A 13,768-nucleotide genomic window follows, 5' to 3' on the forward strand; every position below is an offset into this window, starting at 1 on the left:
GATTACTTTCATATTTTAACACAGCAGGTCAATACTATGATCTTGCTAATTTCCTTTTCTTCCTCTAGTGTTCATGTGTAGCAACTATTTCTTAAATTAATTTGTGCTGACAGCATAAACTCCTACTGCTCCTTGTTAAACATGACAAAGAATTTGTTTACTGTGAGGGAGGCTGAACTCTGGAATAGGTTGCCTGGAGAGGTCATGGAGTCTCCCTCTCTGCAGACAGTCAAAAGCCATCTGGACATAATCCTGTGTCTAATGGACTCCAATTGATCAGGGAGGTTGGGCTAGATAATCTCTAGTGGTTCCTACCAACCTGATCCATTCTGTGATTCTTTATGTGTTTTGAAATGCAGGAACTTTTGTAAGATCAAAATATTTACCTATCTAAAAATAATTGTTGATTCCCTTCCTCAGCAATTCACAGAAAGGTTTGGGGGACCTTAAGGATCATCTAGTTCCAACTCCCCTACCACGGGCAGGGATACCTTTCACTACACCAAGCTGCTCAGAGCTCCATCCAGCCTGGCTTGGAACACTTCCAAGGTTGGGGCATCCACAGCTGGATGTGTGGCCCATCCTGGGCTGTGAATGCACATGGCTGGATCATGTCCAACCTCTCATCCGTCAGCACCCCCAAGTCCTTCTCAGCATGACTGCCTAGTCACTTGTAAGAGGAGACAGAAAAGGCCCCCAAGGAAGCACAGGGCTCTTATTTAAAGAGAGGGCCCTTGCTGTGCATGACCCAGGAAACCAGTAGAAAGCATGTTTTTACAAACTCCAAGTGATACTTTTTACACCTATTCTCACAGTCAGCAGAAGCAGCTGTTACTTTCATTTATGTAAATTCTGAGATGAATCGCAGCACTACTTAATATTCCATTTAAAATAAGAACATCTGGTACAAAAAAACTCCTGAATGTTTAAAAATTATTTAAAAATAAGCTAAATAGCAAAATTCCTAACTAGGGAAAAATTATGTGGGGAGGTGAGAAACTTATAATGTGTAAATCTAAAATTAGCTCTTGACATCAGCAGTCCCCAACTCCTGTTGAAGTTGTAGAAACCATAAAATCAGCTACTTGGATAAGTGCTTCCAAAATAGAATAAATTCTCTTAAAACAGTCTTCAAAAATATTACTGCTGATTATGAAGTGTCTACAAACGCAACCTGAATAATCATTGTACCCATCATTGTAGCCAATGTTTCTAGTGGGGACCAAGCATTTTTATTAATGTGCAGTTAATCTATTTACAGATAATTATCTAATCTGGTTGACCAAAAGTTAAAGGAAACAATTTATTTTGACACAAGGATTACAAGTATATGTGGCAAAAGCACTACAGCCATAATAGCACAATCTGAAAAAAGGGGAAAAAACATGGGAGATCTTGCTCAATCTGAAAAAAGGGGAAAAAACATGGGAGATCTTGCTCAACGAAACTTCACAAGAAAACTCCTAGCAAACTGTGAAAGGAAAGATAGGGTATAAGCATCAACCCTTACTTCAGACAAACTAATAAGAGCTTCTTCAGCGTCACAGGGAATATAATTAGAAGAAATAATGGCTGTTAGTTTTCATTTCAGTTTAACTGAAGGATAAAATTAATTATATAATTGATTGTGAGTAAATTAATTGTGTTTTGGGGTTAGAAATGTTCAACGCTGAATTTTCAGCTATGAAATCAGTTATATTTTCTGGAAACCAAGGTAAACTAATGCAATGACTATACCTCTATTTTCTGGTGAGAAGGAAGGAGGCAGAACAGTTCTGCCAATCAGGCAACATCACTCTGGAGAAAGGATTGGATTAGAAATAGTTTTGTCAGATCTTATCTCCACTATAAGCTAATCTTCTCTAGCTGTCATTTTATTTCAAAGAGACACTCATCCCATGGCAATCAGCTGCATATTAGTTTTGCAGACGTTCAGAGTGGGCTTTTTATAACACAAGAATCAGCCACCCTCAGTTATGTAGAAAATACACACTTTAATACACTGTCTGTCTCTACCAATGTGTGTGTAATAGCTTTGTTGCATTAATGTGCTTGCTTGCTTGCTTGCTTTTCTTTAAAATTTATTTACTCTGTTTGGCTGGTTGAAGCAATTTACTCTCCTTGGGAAGACATTTGTCTCTCAAGAGGAACACAACAGAGATGTTTATAGTGAGGCTATAAAACCAGGGAGGAAGGATAAGCAGTAACCAAGACTATCATATCCAATTAAAATCGCTGGCATGACAACAGGAGAATATAATTAAGTATGATAGCAATTTAAGAAAGCAGAACAAAGAATAGCCACCACAAATTGAAGAAGAAAATAATTATTACATCTTTGAAGATCATGGGAGGTCAGCCCCTCAGTTATTTGTTTTAGTCCAGAAACAGCATACCCAGCAAGATCCCAAAGAAGAGGATGTCAATTACTGACTCTTTGAAAGCCATGTAGAGAAACAGAAAGCAATTACAGGAAAGCATAACCAAACAGTTGTTTGCACAACAGCAAATATGAAATTTTCATAAAGTACGTAATACATCTTCTACTCAGTACTTAATCACTAAAGCTCCTGTCCTTTTCTCTCAAACACACTAGCAGTTTAACTATTGCTTTCAATAAAAAATATTGATCAGAGCTTACATACAGTGTGGGGTTGCTTTCTTATTGTATTCCAAGGTAAAAAAAAATTATAATATAACTTCCCAAATTCTGATAGCATAAATATTTGTACTGACAACAAGACAGATCAATTATAGTCATATTGTCCTACATCATCTCTATAGTGAAAATGTGTTTTATCAACAAAGTTTTGTTTTTTTAGAAAAAAATAATACACTACAACTTTTGTTGTTGTCACTCAGAGAGGTAGATCTGGTATGTACCTCACAATTTTGCTACAGTGTGACACAGGATGGAAACCAGCACCACGTGAATATCTATCTGTAATACAGGCCACAGCACTAAACACTATTCTCTTCCATACAGCCAGAATGAAGAAAATACTGAAAGAACTAAAATGCAGACACAAGGTGTGACTTAGGTTATAAATCACACAAGTGCTCTGGTACATATTGGCCTTGCACACACACTTCAGTGAGTGTCTCCTTATGCCTCCAACACCACAATGAGGGTGTAAAAGTCTAGAGAACCATGGTACAATTTGCAAGGTATACTGGTATCACCAGGCTTGTAATATCAGTCAGGCCTGACATTTCACATGTGAGGCATGGCTGATTGAAGGATATATTTATCCATACGCTTCTTCTCCTCAGCTGCTGTTATCAACAACCTTAATCAAAAAAACTGCCGACCTTCACAGCCAGCACAAATGTGCCAGCTGAGCTCCAGGCTACTGAGCCTTACCTCTCAGTAACAGAAAGGCACAGCCTTAGTTCTAGACTTCATATCAGTGTTAAGGAGCTGCAGACAGCCCCCAGCACCTGTTCTTCTAAGTGTAGACCCTCTGCGATTGCATAGATTTCACAAACTGGTTTTGCTTCATTTTAGATACCAAAATAAATGACCTTGGCTAGAGAAAGCACAGCATTCTGTCCCAAGAACCCCAGTGCTACATTGCAAAACTCAATTTTACCATGCCTGAAAACACACAAACAGAAACGATTGCTTCAGGTTGCAGTTTCAGTAATGATGTAAATGATACAAATGCCTTTGAAGCTGACTTATTTTACCCCTGAGACTTTTCTTTCTCATTGTTTTGTAACTAAAATGTTTTATCTGTGAACTTTTACCTTATGGTATAGAAGTACACATAAAATCTAAGCCAACATCACTCTATTGATAGTAAAAAACCCAGTCATTTTCTCATGCAGTCATTCAGCCATCAGCTGGATGGCCTATATTCAAGGATGCAAGAGCATAAAAAGGCAAGGAATTGGACTACACCATAAATCAAGAATTTTCTCAGATTTTCACTGAAATGTAAAATCTAAAATCCTCCAAGACCCCTTTTTGCAGTTTAAAAAAACAGTCAGGGAGACCACTTAAAGGGTGGTTTAAGTGGTTCAACATTCTGAACATATTTTCTGAACATCCCTTTACTAGAGATTTCTAAGATCCTATGAAATAAAAAAATCCTTTAAGCCTCTATTTTAATTTGCAGCTAGGAATTCTGTGCTTAATGCTGGAGAAAGAAAGGAAAAAATACACATTTTTCAACATTGTAATAAACAACAACAACAACAAATTACAGTGGAGTACAATGAATAGGATTTATTTGATCTCAAGCAATGGTGTAGACAATGGACTTTAAAAAGGAAAATATGCTATCCAGAATAGTGCAGGTCTAAAACCTCAAATACTAAGGTGAGAAAGATGACCTCAAAGATGAGAGCACTCAGCTTACTTGCAAGAAAAAAAAGGAGCAAACAGTCACTGTCTGAAAAATCTGATTTTGGCCTCTGAAGACCATTACTCCTAGATAAAATCCAATCAACATGCACATTCATGATAAAGTTATAGGAAAAGGAGATAAAAATAGCAGTAGGTTCATGTGTCTGCTGCTGATTCTTCATTTTCATCACTGCCCTCTAAAAGGAACTGTCTGAACAAATCTTGCCTTTAGAGACTTCAGACTTGTTTTTTATGTAAACAGGATGGTTTAAAAATTCCCTGCGATCATGGACAAACTTCGACAAAGACAATAGTGAAAATCTCTGAAGCAAATTATGCTGCATATCTAATGCATCATAAGCATCATGCATCAACAAGTGTGATAAAGAATTACTCTTTTCATTACTTTACGGGGAAATACCAACCAGCTACCATATTCAGCAGGGCATAGAAAATTGTGATGTACTTATACACATGACAAACCATCAAGTCACTCCTCAGCCTACCTGGAAATTCAACAGGCTTCCCATGAGACCTGGGTATTTTTCCAGTCCATCACTGGATCAGTTCAATTGCCAAATTCAAGTGAGCAAATCCTTGCTCATCCAAACTCCATTTCACTTTGACAAGAAGAAACTGTTTGGGTAGTAGAGTTAATTTGAAAACATAAAACATTGTGTGGGTTTTAGGTGGCAGATGAATACGCCTTTATCGTTGCAGAAAATGTTTGTATGTACACGAATGTTACTTTTTAGCTCATAAACACTGTACACAGGTATGGAGACACACACATAGCAGAAAAAGAAAATCCTGCTCTGCATTTCCTAAATCCAAATCTGATGCCTGTTCCTGAACGCACTTGGGACTGGCAGCCTGTGGCACACACACCAAGGCAAACCAACATTTTTGGATTTCAGGAAAGCTTTCATGCTGTCTCTCACACGATCCTTCTGCACAAAATGCCCAGCACACAGCTTGATAAACACATGATGTGTTGGGTGAGCAGCTGGCTCACTGGTCAGGCTCAAGGGTCACAGTGAATGGGGTGACATCAGACTGGTGATCTGTCACCAGGGGGGTTACACAGGGCTCCATCTCAGGCCAGGCACTCTTCGACATCTTCATGAATGACTTGGATGCAGCACTGGAAGGGATAATAGGTAAGTTTGCAGACAATGCAAACCTGGGAGGAGCTGTTGGCTCCCCTGAAGGCAGGGTGGCCCTGCAGAGAGACCTTGATAAATCAGAGGACTGGGAATCACCAACCATATGAATTTCAACAAGGCAAAGTGCCAGATTCTGCACCTGGGATGGGGCAATCCTGAATCTACGGACAGACAGGGGAATGAGAGGCTGGAAGGCAGTGCCATGGAAAGGGACCTGGAGTCTGGTCCATGACAAGTTGAACATGGGTCAGCAGTGCCCTGGCAGCCAGGAGGGCCACCTGTGTCCTGGGAGACACCAGGCACAGCATTGGCAGCCAAGCAAGGGAGAAATAGAAGAACATCTTAAACTATTAGAGAGCATCCAAAGGAGGGTTATGAAGTTCATGAAGGGCCTTGAGAAGCCATATGGGGAGAGACTGTGGTGATTTGGTCTGCTAAGTCTGGAGGAGACTGAGGGGAGATCTCATCACAATTTACAGCTTCCTCATGAGGGGAAGAGGAGGGGCAGGCACTGATCTCTTCTCTGTGGTCACCAGCAACAGGACCCATGGGAATGGCCTGAAGCTGTAATCAGGGGAGGTTTAGGTTGGCTATCAGGAAAAGGTTCTTCACCCAGAAAATGGCTGAGCACTGGCACAGGCTCCTCAGGGAAGTGGTCACAGCACCAAGCCTGACAGAAATGAAGAAGCATTTAGACAACATGTTTGGGCACATGGTGTGACGAGATGATCCTTGTGGGTCCCTTCAAACTCAGCAGAGTATGTGAATTATGTAGACTTGATACTTGTCTGGAGTCTTCCATCTATCCCTGCTATGCATCTTTTCTGTCCCCACCTGAACAAAAATCATTGCCATCTGCTCCCACAGGAAACATCTGAATTTTCACTGCAGATTTCAGTGGAAGTAGCACATGGGTGCACCAGATTCTTTACTCCTATTTTCAGCTTCATTTACTTCACTTCATATCTGTATATCATGCTTTTGACTGAAGACAGAATCACCTTTCTTATTAATAAAAAAGGAATAGAAAAACAAACAGCTAATTGTTGTCTTAGTCTTCATTAGGATACATGTTAAATAAAAAGAGAAAACCATCACAAAATAAGATTGAAAAAAAAAAGACTAAGTTTCCATGAAATTTGGACAAACAAAGTCTGAATCAACCTTTTGGAAAAGGTAAATAAATTTTCCTAATTCTCAGTAAATAAGTTGATTAAAGAAATAAGCCTGGTTAGTGCACTATGTAACACTAAAGCAAACCCCTGTCTTTAAATCTCAAAGAGTCACAATTTGCTTCATGATCAGATCTAATATCTGGTAAAACAACAACTATGTCACTACATGAAAAAAACCTGTATTTTTTCAAATAATTACATTTAAAATTAACCGTTATTTTCAACAGAGACACAACAATCAAATATAATAAAAATCAGGGCTTTTGCTATGAGGAATAATCTCATTTCACAGGATAAATATAACTTTTCATTCTATTCACAGTAACGATGAGTGAAAGAATGTTGAAAGTTCAATTACATGAGGCAATTTAAATTACATTTGCTCCTTAAACACTTTTATTTTTTTTTCCACTTGCCCACAACATGGCAAGAATTCCTCAGTACTTAACTTATAAGCTTAATTCTATTTTCCATGTATATTTTACCATTTCATTTATAGAGTTCTTTTATTCATGAAAGTAGCAGTGTAGCTTCTTTTCACCCAAGGTAATCTTATTTTAACACTGTCCCACATTAGCCTGGGATAGAAAAAAGGAATTTTTTTTTTTCAAAATCATGAGTAGTAGATTATACTAACACAGAAAGCTACATGACTTTAATTTTCTCTGAAAATAAGTATAAACAAATAAAACAGTACCTATAGAAGTTAGTGCAATAAATGTAATACATACACACAGGCCAACACACAGGACTTATTTGCTGCAACTCAAAGATTTGGCAGCTGCTATTTTTGTTGAATATATCTTTTCAATAATTATAACCCAGTTCTGTCAGGCAGAAGAGTTTAACTTTTAATAGATGTTTAACAGCAGACATTTCCAATATCTCCAGCATACTTGAAGTCTGGATATGATGGGGTTCAGTGACTTCAAGTGTGCTGCAGGGTGGAACCTTTGCAAAAATAAATAGCAAATATTTTCATTTACACAAACCATGCAGTGTAGAGCAAGTTGAGGAGTAGTACTCTCCAACCTGAGAAGTGTCAATGCTCACTGCATTGATGGCTTGAGGTTGTCAAGCCTCAAAGAGCTTTGTTGGCTTATACACATTGCCAATGCTCCGAAAATTTTGCTAGATAAACTGCTGAATCTTGCCTGCACAGCCAAAAAATTTTCTCACCTCTGTTTGTAACAGGCCACTAACCCCTGCAACAGAAGCACGAGAAGGGACCTTCCAAGGGCCAGGAAGATACACAGTCACATCGGCTGAGGTTGCTGGGCTGGAAATCCCTCCTTTGAGGGGAGGCTGGAGGCTGCTGTTTCTTCAGCACCTATACCAAGACCTTGCAGAACTTGCCTGTCAAAACTCCATCAAAATCCCTGGCTGATGCTAGGGCTCTTTCACACATGGCTTACTGGATTTTCAATGTGTGAGGTTTTTCTCTAAACAAATGAATGAATCAGCTGCATTGTCCCTCCTTTGTAGTCCTGTTATTAGCTCCTGGAGTCATGACACAGAGGAACACACTCACATTTATGCACTCAAGTGATAAGGTAGCTTCCCTAGCTAAACAGAAAAAAACCTGAAAGCAGAGATGTACTGACAGCATTTTGGCTCAGTGAAGGACATCTGGCTTGTGTCCTAAAGTATTGCTTCCCAAAGTCTTGCTTCTCAAACTTGCTTTGTCATCCCCAGTACCTCTGTTGCCATCTGACTTTCCTGGCCTGATCCTGCTCCTACCCTTGCCTTCCGAAGCCCTTGATTTTTGTTGTCATGCTGAGCTGGCAAAGACATCTAATTTGTCTCATTTGTGAAAGGGACATCTTACTTTTCCCTTATTTGGTTTCTCCTAACCACCATATTCATCCCAATTCAGAAGAACATGAGCAAAAAAAAAACAAACAAAAAAAAAAAGAAAAAAACAACCCCTCCTCAAAATATAAAGCAAACAAGTGACACACAGTTTGCATCCATCACCAGTGCTATCAGACTATCAGATAACATAGCAAATTTTGTGCAAGACAGTAGGATATTTAGTAATCAAAAAAGTTTCAGCAGGAATATTTTGTTTCACCTGTGGGACCTGGGCAAAGTATTTTCCCAGATGCTGCCACCAAGTCATCTGTGGAGAGTCGCCAGTCTCTGCCAGCTCCATACCTCTGCCCTCCTTAGCCCCAGTGAATTTCACTCTTTTGGAAGAATTTTTTTTCCCTCTGCTCCTCCATCTCCAGCTCAAAGCCACAAAGGATATTTGGAAATTTGGCTGGCCCCTTCCTCTCATTTCACATTAATCCTTTAGCCAGAAAGGAGAAATGCTGTGATAGTTGCTCCCAGAGCTTCCTGCCTTCCCATGCTGTACGGAGGGCAAATTAATACATAGTGTTTAAAGAGAAGGTAGGCTTTTATTTCCACAACCAGAGAAGTGTATTTACTTCTTAATCTCTATTTTATTAAGTGTATAAGTACAGATCTCTTTGCAAGCTCTAGAGATAGAAGAAGTAGAGAGAAAAAAGCGCCCAACGTTAAAAGCAATATTGCTTAAAAAAAATTGAAAGAAGAAAAATATTTCAAACACAGAATTTCAAAGAGTCTGGACAAAGATAAATTCCACACAAGCAAACTCCAGTGTACAGACTGCTTATTTACACAGGCCAGTGTCTGACTATTTACTCTGCAATAGCTGTTACTTGCATAGTAATCAAGACCACGCTTACTACAGCTGTTGCAGAGTGAATGAACCCTCTTCTCAGCTAAACAATGACAGGGTTTAGCCAGAGCAGTCATCTAAGAAGAGACCAAGCAGCAGAGATTATGTGAGGTCTGGGGAGAGAAGCAGACAGCTGAATCCAGCAAGGCAGCCAAAAGCCTCTAGTAGGCAGAAAAAGCCCAAGGGCTTTTCTGCATTAGCAGTTTTTTCTTATTATAATCATAAGGTTTACATGCTAAATCCACTAGGTAACACTGAATTTCCCAGCTAAACTGATCGTGCACAAGACACAGGTTTTGGAATCCGCAAGATCATTAAATTGTTTAGGAATATCTTTGCCCACGGGCAGTCCATAGAGCTTTATAATTTCTTTGCCCCTACAGTACAGCTGCTGGTTTGACTCAAAATATCAGTTTTTAATATCCATTGGAAAAGCACTCCCTGCAAACTTCTTGTGCCAAGACTTTGTGTTGGAGCTCACTTTAGTTCATTTCCGGTCACTAACATAAATAAGCGATGGCAATAATCACACTTATATTTGTGTAACTCTTCTTATTACAGGCTCCTGCTGTAAATTTACCAGTCACATACTATATTCCAAATAAATGCTGCTATCCTGGAAAAAAACTGCATTATGGAGCTGATGTGAGAGTCTCTCTTTGAACCACAGTTGCAGAAGAAGAAAATGACCTTCCCTGGTAGACTTACAGACTCCAGAAAAGGGGAAACATTATGGGCCTCTTGTTTTTGAGGATTTTTTTGGTGTTTAGTATAGGAATTGTTTTGGAGGGAGGGGGATTAAGGATTTGGTATTTGGTTTAGTTGTTTTTTTTACTGGTCTTTTGATTTTTGGAGTCTTGAGTGGCCAGTGCCAAAGTAAGAACTCCAAAGTAAATGGTTCACTTCCTTGGCAACACCTTCAAAAGATGACAATGACTTTGTTACTATGCCCAAGTGTGCAAAAAAAAAAAAAAGATAAAATGCATTTTTTTTAAGTGTGTTTCTCTGTAAGAACAATGCAGGAGTTTGTGGGTTTTTTGCTGAGTTACAGTAGTGCGAGCCCCCAGCCATGCTTCTTTCAAATTGCAATGTGAAATATTTCATAATGCATCTTACCAAAAAATAAAACTCTTGTGACATGGGTGATGAAAACACTGCAGAACAATCTAAATATGCCCCAAAAATTGTTTTAATCTTACGAAGCACTGCACACACTAAGATAGAGCAGCAGACCCTCATTACTGAGAATTAGCAAGCTTCAAGTGTGTAACGAGGACAGTGAAACACCCAGCCAAAAATAAGCAAGGGCAAACAAAATTTTGAAAAAGAAACCAAGAAATCCAACTTCTAGCTAATGTTCCTAAAAGGCATTGAATTGAAACCGGATACACAATACTTTTTATGCAGAAGTAATTTTTAAGCTTGAATTTCTCAAGACCAAGGTAATAGCAAAGTACAGAAGAAAAGTAATGCAAGTTAGAAACAGATGCAAAGAGAAATTATTGAAAAGAGAAGGTGTAGTTATATGGAACAAACCAGAGATTTTAAAGCTTTGGTTGATGATGAAGAATATACACACATGCAAAACCACATTTGAAACAGCACAGTGCCATGTGGAAAAGAACCGTGCCACTCGGGAAAAAAGATTGTACAACTTATAGTCAAATGCCATATGCAGGTCTTCTGTCTCTAAATCCCTAAGAACCTCTTGAAAATCTGGTCCATACTGCTTGAAACCACAACTTTAGACTATCATCTCAAATTCCTAAAGCAAATCAAATCTTCCATATATTCCACTACCTCTTACCACTATTCAGTGGCACAAAAGAGAATATTACCAACATCATTTTATGTAAAAGAATATAATTTCTATTAGATAAATATATGTTATCCACAAATACCTATTATTTATCTAAATACTAAAACTTTCAGCTGTAAATATTTCAGTAGCCACAATATTTCAGGGGGTCACAATGGCAATACAGCACCTTTGAGCTTCAAACAGAAGCCTGACAGGTAATTCTTCTGCATATTTCCTAAATGCTTTTGCTCATGCGGGATGAGGTTTTATTTGTTCTCTCTTTAAATGTACATGCACATTTAGGAACATGAATAAACACCCCTGCACGCTGATCTTTGAATAGCAAATATTTAAACTTTTACTGGGAGGTCTTACGTGGGTTTATTTTTATTACCATTATAAAGTCAAATAAACTAAATTTTTTGACAGGCTTTGTGGTCTTGGTCAGCAAAACAAGAAGATAACCTGTCATTAAAATACATACCTCTGTCAGGAATGATTTGGCTGTGAAAGGGTTCATTATGAGAATGGCCCGTCTCAGAGTATCCCGGTAGCGGTTCAGTTCTTCAATTCTCAGAGTGGCAAAGAGCCCCGTGATCATTTTATTGATGTTGTTTTCTACTTTCTGTAATGCTACATCCATTCCCTGTTGAGATACTTTGTCCAAAAACTCTTGTATTCCACGGATATCTAGAAAAAGCAGAAGGCAAACAAGATGTTAATTGGTAAGTGGAAAAAAAGACACAAGTAACTGTTCCATTTATCTCACAGAAACTTTATGTCAGGTAGATCCCTACAGGCTTTCCATTAATATTCATTAAACCTCTTCCTGAGCTATGCTCATTGCTTTTCTTGAAGTACTAAGTCAGGAGAAAGAATGGCCACACAACAGCTATTGTCCAAAACAGCCATTAGAAAACAAACCTACAAACACTCTTAGAAATTTTCCTAATTTGGCCATTAGCCATCACACTTTGTCCCAATCTTTCTTAAAGGACTTTGACACTAAAATCCATATAGGGCAATGAGACCACAGTGACCATCATACACAATTCTTCCTTCAGGCAAGGGTTGTTGGAGGACAACTGAGGATGAGAAAGGCAGATTTTTTGGAAAGGAAGCAGATTTTTTGCTTTTGTGAAACTCAAAACTATGTTATCCATGCTATGAAACTTGATGTACCTAAGTGAAGCTTGGGCAGTTCAGTCATCAAAAAGTCTTAATGGTACTCTGAACTTCACAACTATTTATTTTCTTCAAAAACAAAACAAAAGCCAGATGTACAGTTGTTGCAATGATACTGCCTGCTCTCATCTGATACCACTGCCTGAGTTTAGTAAATTTTCCCCAGCAAACTGCTCCTGTAGAGCTTTTCTGACTCACTCTGGGTAAACCCTTCTTTAAGAATGACTTAGAAAGTAAGACTTGATCAACAAAACGTTGACTGAGTTTACTACCTGGCTTGTAATATATTTATAGCCAACCGAACTGAAACGTCTGGATACTCTTCACATTGTTATGTTGCCTCTAGCTGGCCCAAGCCTTTGGAAGGGCTTTTTCCAGCACTGAATTCCACAGGCATTCTTGACTTTTTGTTTCCCTTTGCTCTTTTGAATGGGTTTAAAGTAAACTCCGAAGTTTATGCTTCAAAATCAAAATCGTTCAATGACTTCGCAAGTCAGATCAAGGCCTTCTGGACCTCAGGAAAATCCCTTCAGCCTCACTGAGTCCTCACTGCCTCACCCCTAGTCACCACTGCAGATTCTCAATCTGTTTTCAGGAGCTAAGCCAACAGTTGCCTAAGGTGACTCTTCCCTCCAGCAGTTGCCCTGACCTGCTGTCCCAGAGGACACTCAGCAGGACATCCTTCCTTCCCTACTGGCATGCAAGCCTCCCACAAACCCAACTGCTCTCAGTTAGGGGAGAAAGAAATACAACAGACTCTAGCTGAAACACACACTATGGGAATGGGAAAAGAGAAAAAGAAAAGAAAGGAAATCAGCAATGCCACACAAACAGAAATTTCTGAAGAAAAATTTCTAAAAAAAAAAAAAAAAAAAAAAAAAAAAAAAAAAAAAAAAAAAAAAAGTTCCTCAGGTTTAAGAGGGCATTTGTGGTTAAAATCCACCAGAACATATTTAACATATTTCTCCCATTAGAATACTCAATGTGGTCTCTCCTAGATGCATACTCTTAAATCCAGCCTCTGAGGAAATTCCTCAAAATTCCTAAAACTTCCTTCTTTGCTTGTCTCAATCACTCATTTTCCAGGGGAATGGTCAGACCTGAAGCTACAAGCTTCTTACGTGTCTGCATGAGACATCTTATAGTTGAGAAAGCTTCCAATTAGACTTTCACAGCAGCTTGGCTACTCAGATATTTTGTCCTGACCACCGACTTCCCCTGCTCTCTGCTCTTCTTATGGTGGGTGCCTCAAACAATGCTCAGTCTGTACAGGAGAAAAAATACCCTGCCTGCATCAGCAGCAGAGATCAACTAACTTGATAATATTACAGACAGCTGTCCTCCTCCAGCATCAGTTTCCTGAGATGCTTCAAATTATGAAGA

At 38.9% G+C, this 13,768-nt stretch overlaps 1 protein-coding gene across 4 annotated transcripts in view; it reads right to left on the minus strand.

Moving 5' to 3' along the window:
- GRID2 (glutamate ionotropic receptor delta type subunit 2) overlaps positions 1-13,768 on the minus strand; it is a 678,754-nt gene that overhangs the window by 257,224 nt on the left and 407,762 nt on the right. For all 4 annotated transcript variants that reach the window (XR_005256716.1, XM_038134923.1, XM_038134925.1 and 1 more), the window contains exon 4: positions 11,685-11,890. Coding sequence is in view for 3 of the 4 variants with exons in the window: in XM_038134923.1 (XP_037990851.1) it covers positions 11,685-11,890 (206 nt within the window). In the remaining variant the exon portion in view is untranslated. The remainder of the gene's footprint in view (positions 1-11,684; positions 11,891-13,768) is intronic.

Source organism: Motacilla alba, chromosome 4 (assembly GCF_015832195.1).
Source record: "Motacilla alba alba isolate MOTALB_02 chromosome 4, Motacilla_alba_V1.0_pri, whole genome shotgun sequence".
In the NCBI taxonomy this organism is placed as follows: domain Eukaryota; kingdom Metazoa; phylum Chordata; class Aves; order Passeriformes; family Motacillidae; genus Motacilla; species Motacilla alba.